This window comes from Cicer arietinum, unplaced genomic scaffold, assembly GCF_000331145.2.
Source record: "Cicer arietinum cultivar CDC Frontier isolate Library 1 unplaced genomic scaffold, Cicar.CDCFrontier_v2.0 Ca_scaffold_6423_v2.0, whole genome shotgun sequence".
In the NCBI taxonomy this organism is placed as follows: domain Eukaryota; kingdom Viridiplantae; phylum Streptophyta; class Magnoliopsida; order Fabales; family Fabaceae; genus Cicer; species Cicer arietinum.
The window spans coordinates 552,607-558,994 of NW_027340069.1; the positions used below are offsets into that span (position 1 = coordinate 552,607).

Below are 6,388 nucleotides of genomic sequence, written 5' to 3' on the forward strand. Positions count from 1 at the left end.
AAATTTGAGTCAAGAGATTGAGAAGAAAGAGTTTTAATGTCTATGTTGTTAAACTCAACTTGATAGATTAGCTTCTTTATGGTTACACACAAAAATGAATGATGAAAAAAAAATATCTTACATTAATTATGATCTTAATGTCATCTTAATATTTTTTTAATCTTAACAATATAAAAAAGAACCTTGTACAAATGACAATTTCTAACACGAGTCATAAACACATGCAACCGCATCAACACAAATTGACTATTAAAATATTGATTTGAATTTTAATAATATACAACAACAAGAAACAAAAAGCTCAAACAATTTACAATTTCAAACAAGTGTCACAACCAGGTTAAGTCGCATCGACATAAATATATTATTAAAATATCAATACTACTTATTTTTAACTGATTTTGTAAATAAAATATATCTTGATCTTCATAATATACAAAAGAAACTCACATAAATCGTTATTTTCAACAACTAATGCAATCACATGAAGCCACATCAACACAAATATAATTATTTAAATATTACTTTTTTTTTCCTCCTTATTTTTAGTCAATTATTACTAACCTATTAAAGGATATCATAGTTGCAATGTATTTGTAATTTTGCCACTTTAATGCTTGAGAGAAAGATAGAAGAAACAAATTAAAATAAAAGACAACAAGAAAATGTGAAGATAAGATAATTGATTAATGACTTTGTACGAGAGAATATTGTTGAAAAGAAAAAAAAATCATATTTATAAAATGAATAAATATACTTAGATATAATAAATTTATAAAATGATATATTTGAGTACATTCTTTTTATATGTCAAAAAAAATTATTAAAAAAACTCATAATCTTAATAGTATGAACAAACAAACTCACATTATCTTTATATTTAATCTTTGTCTTAGTATTAATATTATCACAATCTTAATCGTCATTTTATCTTAATATTAATATTAATCTCTATCTCTATATCTTAATGTTAAGCTTAAATTTAATCTTATCTTAATCTAAATTTTTGTCTTAATTTTATCTTAATATGAATATTTACTTTGTATTTATTTTACTTTTGTCTTATATATTATCTTAATAATGTATAATACAAGGGCATGTAAATGACTGTTTTAAGCAAGTGTCACAACTTGATGCAGTCAAATCAACACATATGTATTATTAAAATATCAATACTTTTATTTTTAACTAATTTTGGAGTTGCTTAAAAAAAACAATTTGGAGATTAAAATATATCACACATTTTCTTATTAAAACACATCATATTTGCAACTTATTAGCTTCTTCTTTTTTTCCACAATTAGATTTATATATTGTTTGGTTTATAAAAGAAAGATAGATGAAATAAAACAGAAATAAATAAATTATACCAATATGGTTCATTTGATAAAGAAACTCGTCAATAAAATTAAGGATTTAAATGAGATGCATAGTTAACGTTAAATTGTTTTATGTTGATAATCAACAAAATATTAGATCAAATCGAATGATATGATATGACATACTCGCAAATAGAAATTCAAAATATTTAATAACGAAGTTCAACTAATAATACTTAGTCTCCGATTATAGTGTAGTTTTGGTTTTGTATTATTAGATAAATAAATTAGAATTTCATTATTACTAGTAAAATATTATTACTAGTAAAATATTTGTTTCGTTTCACTATAAATATCACAATTTAAAAAATAATTTATTTTAAAATGAATACAATTTTTAATTTTCCTTGAGTTAAGTTTATGTCCTCAATTATATATATACTTTCTTTTAATAAATTTTTAGTTTAAGAAATATTATTTTACAGAAAATATCCAATGTTCTTTTTTTTTTTTTTTGCGATTATTATGGTACAATTTTTCTTATTACTTGGGAGCTTTTTTTTTTCATCTAACACTAACATAAAGATACCTATTTAATCAATCACATCAGGTTGAAAAAAGGTCACCAAATCTAATTTTTAAGAGGCAAGAACAACTTTCTTTTTTAAGAAATTATTTTAATTGAGTAATTATTTTAAATTCTTTTTATTAAAATTTGTTGATTAGTTCTATTTTATAATCTCTTGTATATTTTCAATTTAAATTTTATTTATTTTATAATAACAAAATCCCGATCTTTTATGTTTTGCTTTTTAAATCCTGATCAATTTATAATAGTTAATTTTGACTTTGATTTTTTGTATTGATAAGATTCTACCGAATTTCATCCTTATCTAGTAATATTTTTGTTTTAATTTATTTATCTTGATTAGATTTGAATAATTTAATTCTTAGCATGAGTAGATTTATGGATATCTTAAATATATGTATACTTAAAATATTACCATTTAAAATATTACCATTTTACATCTTAAAAACTTCTCACTCGATTTCTCATCACGTACAATTTTTACCACACCTTATCTTGACCATGCCATTGCAAGTTAGGAAGTTAATTAAGGAACAAAGGCTATAAATAAATGTGTCATTGTACAAATGATCATTTTTATCTTTTTATAAATATATAAACTAATGAGTTTTTTTAGACAACAATAGAAGCCATAAATAATCACACAACTCAAAATAAAGTAAGCAACAATAAATTAAAGGACTAACTGATGCTATAGAGTTCTCATGATTAGAAAAGAAAATAAATGACAAATAAAAATCCAGTCCTAAGCTACAACCTACTATCCAACACATTAACACAAAAGCTAGTCCTTTAGGTAAGGACATAGAACAATGTCATGTTCATGCATTACAAAATCACCACCATCACAAAGGTTTTCATTAGCCAGTTACAAAACAACATAGAAAAAGGTGTAATGGTGATGGTTAAAGTATTTGATTAAAATTTCAAATCAAATACAACTACTACAATTGCCAAGTTCTTGAACAATAGCTTCCATGGTTGGCCTCTCAAAAGGAGAGTCATGAGAACAAAGTAGCGCCATTTTCGCTAGTTTAGCTGCCTCATATTCAAAGAATCTTCCGTGGAGATTTTCGTCGATGAATTCTTGGAATTTGAAGGATTCCGCAGCGAGGCGCATTGAGGTGGTAATCTTGTGCTTCCCAGTGAGTATCTGGAAAAGAAGGACACCGAAAGCGTAAACATCACTTTTTTCTGTGAACCGGCCGGTGGTGGTGTATTCGGGAGCTAGGTAACCCTTTGCTGCACTACCCTTTAGTGAAGAGAAGACAATGTCATTGGTGAGAAGCTTATATAGTCCGGAATCTGAGAGTACCGGATTCTGGCGCTGGTCGATGAGTACTTTCTCAGCTGAGATGTTTTGGTGAACAAGAGCTGGTTTGTTTGCTTTGTATGCATGCAAATATGCTATGCCTGAATAACAAAATCAAGAATTAGCATACACAACAAGATTCAAAACCAAAATAATGTATTGGCGGCTTTCATGATGGAATTCATGTCCAAATACACACTAGAGATTCATATCGATTGAGTTCTATTTTGAATCGAATCGAAATATGATCCATATGAATCAAGATTCATATGGAATTCATGTCCAAACAGATACACACTAGAGAATCGTATTGATTGAATTCAATTTTGCATTGAATCGAGATACGATTTGCGTGTATCGTAAAATACTAATAACCATGATCTCAAGAATTGCCAGAATCTCAAATAATTAGAAAGTATAATATTCTAATAAAAAGGAAAGATAGAAAGAGTTACCTTTAGCAATTCCTTTTACAATGGAAACTCTAGTTGACCATTCAAGCACTTCTCCATTACCTTCCTTAATGTCAAGGTATCGCGACAAATTTCCATTAGAAACAAAATCATAAACCAAGAAGCATTCGCCTCGTCCCCTCGAACAACAAAATCCTCTAAACCTAACCAAATTATCATTCCTCAATGAAGTCAAAATGTTCAACCCTTTAAGAAATTCACCTTCATCTGATTTGCAACTAGTTTTACTAATGCTCTTAACAGCAACAACAGACCCATCTCTTAAAATTCCTTTATATGTTGCACTAAAGTTACTCTTCCCCAACAAATTCGACTCCGAGAAATACTGAGTAGCCGATTCGACTTCTTCCAAGTTGAACCGGAAACTCTGGAACATATCTTCCCTATCTCCATTAAAATTTCTACTATCGGCCAAAGGGTCCCATCCGTTTGCATACTCGAGGCTAACCAAAGGAGAACCGTTTTTCCTGTATATACCCTTTGTTTGATCGGTACTTAGACGGCTTTCAGTGATATCAAACGCACTTCCAAGCTTTTGCTTCCTCCGACGATACATTGTGAAACTCAGAATGCCAATTGCTGACACTGCAATTGTTGCAAGAACTATGCCAATGGTAATAGATGCTGCTTTTTTGGATTTTGACGAATTTTGACACCGAGTTGTATTGCAAGGCAACTTTATATTTGCGGTTTCGGGAATTTCTTTTGATATAGAACCAACTCCTGCTCCATAAGGTTCAGGTCTGTTGGGATTGACATGTTCTGAAGCATTGCAAGCTTTCAAGGATGAAAATCCATCTCCACATAGTCCCAAATTGTATTCGTACACAAATCCCTCGTCTAGTCTCTTCAAAGCTTCAATGAACCAAGGAAAGTAAATAAGTTTATTTTAGATTAATTATTTCTGATGAAGAAATAAAAAAGAACCAGTAAAAATAACATCTATGACATTTGAACAACAATTTAGTACACCAAAACTCAACAATTTTTTAAATGGTTAACTCAGTTCAGACGAGTTGTTAACAAATTTCAATGAGTGGTCAATGGATATATCAAGATTGAATAACTTAATAATCATCAACTAGACTTTATTAACCACAAATTTGATTGTTAATTATCACGATTTCAGGTGTTCCAACTACATGTAGATTTGAACAACTAAATCTACATGTAGATTATCCAGTAAAAAAAGAAACTACATATAGATTTAAACACCTAAAAACCGTGGTTAATCATGTTCAAATTCGTATTTAATGCAATTAAGTAGATGGTTAATGAGTTACGACATCTGATAAATCTTCTAACCAAATTTAACACTTCGTTAACCACATGTGACAACTACATTAACCATTTAGGTGTCAAAAAATTACATTCAAATAACATTTCTATTTCTATAAAATAACATCTAATAGTATCAACTTTATTACCAGGAGGTACATTCCCAGAAAGAGTATTGTTGTGAACGTCAAGAACATGCAGAAGAGGAACATCAGCTAGTCTAGTTGGAATCGAACCAAAAAGATTATTAGAGCTCAAATCAAGCCTCGTCAACATTCCTAAGTCACCTAAACTGGCAGGAATAGCTCCAGTTAACTTGTTTGATTGAAGGGCAAGAACACTAAGTTTTTTCAAATCACCAAGCTGAGTTGGTATGCTTCCTGTTAATTGGTTATAACAAAGCTGCAAAACTACAAAAGCAAAGTACAAATGCAACAAAATTAGTACACTCCCAAAATTTGAATCAACAATCTAAGTGCATGCTTGGTTCAATGGCAAAAATTGTTTTGAATGAATTGATTTTACTTGAAAGTGAGTTGAATGTAAAGTGGTTCATGTTTGGATATAATAATGTATATAATAATGTAAAACTGAGTTGAACAATAAATTCTAGTGTAAAAATCACATTTAGACTCAAAAGCTACTAATCATAGTCTCAAGTTAGAATCAATTCTACTTAAGAGCAACCAAGCATGTCAAAATCATTTTTGTAACCCCCGAAATCAATTTTTGAGTTGCAACTTCAAGAAAACATAGATTTTGGAAATGATTGTTATATATAGTGATAGTGATATAATTAGATTTTTTGTGAAAAAGAGTTGAGAAAATGTTCATTAACAAGTTAAATAGAGTTCAGAAAAAGAAGAAGAAAAAAAAGAATAAAAAAAAGGAACAAGAAATTAAAAGTAAAGCTAGCCTTTTAATTCCATTGTTCAGACCTACCTCTTGCAATTAAAACAGAAGATATTAATTAGTCCAAATTGGAATTTTTAGTTGCATAAAAGTGTCTTATAGAGCAAATTTCTCTAAAAATATGTTCATAACTATAGATTGCAAAAAGTATTATATGCAAATATTTTCCTTTTCTTTCTCATAAAATACCTATTTTGGAATATTGTAGTTTAACAGAATAAATGGTACAGATAATAAACAAAACCAAGTTCAAATATTTCAGTGATGATACCATTAATACACAACATTAAAATAAACACAATAAAAAGAAACAATCTTTCAACACTTGAAGCAGAACCCAGATTCAAAAACAAAAAAAGTTTCAAACTTTTCAACAAAAAAACAAACATTTTTTTACCTTGAAGATTCTCCATTTTACTAATCTCATGAGGGATTTCACCAGACAAATGATTAACATTCAAGTACAAATCACTAAGCAAAGTCAAGTTAGCAATTTCTCTTGGTA

General features: G+C 28.6%; 1 protein-coding gene across 1 annotated transcript; it reads right to left on the bottom strand.

Annotated features, from left to right (window-relative positions):
* Positions 1–2,562: 2,562 nt before the first annotated feature.
* On the bottom strand, positions 2,563–6,382 carry LOC101494028 (cold-responsive protein kinase 1). Its single transcript, XM_004512533.4, has 4 exons — positions 6,281–6,382; positions 5,121–5,381; positions 3,676–4,548; positions 2,563–3,321 (listed from the first exon to the last, which is right to left on the bottom strand). Exons 1-4 carry the CDS (start codon positions 6,294–6,296, stop codon positions 2,840–2,842), a joined length of 1,632 nt encoding a protein of 543 aa, XP_004512590.2. The 5' UTR covers positions 6,297–6,382; the 3' UTR covers positions 2,563–2,839.
* Between the last annotated feature and the right edge of the window lie 6 nt (positions 6,383–6,388).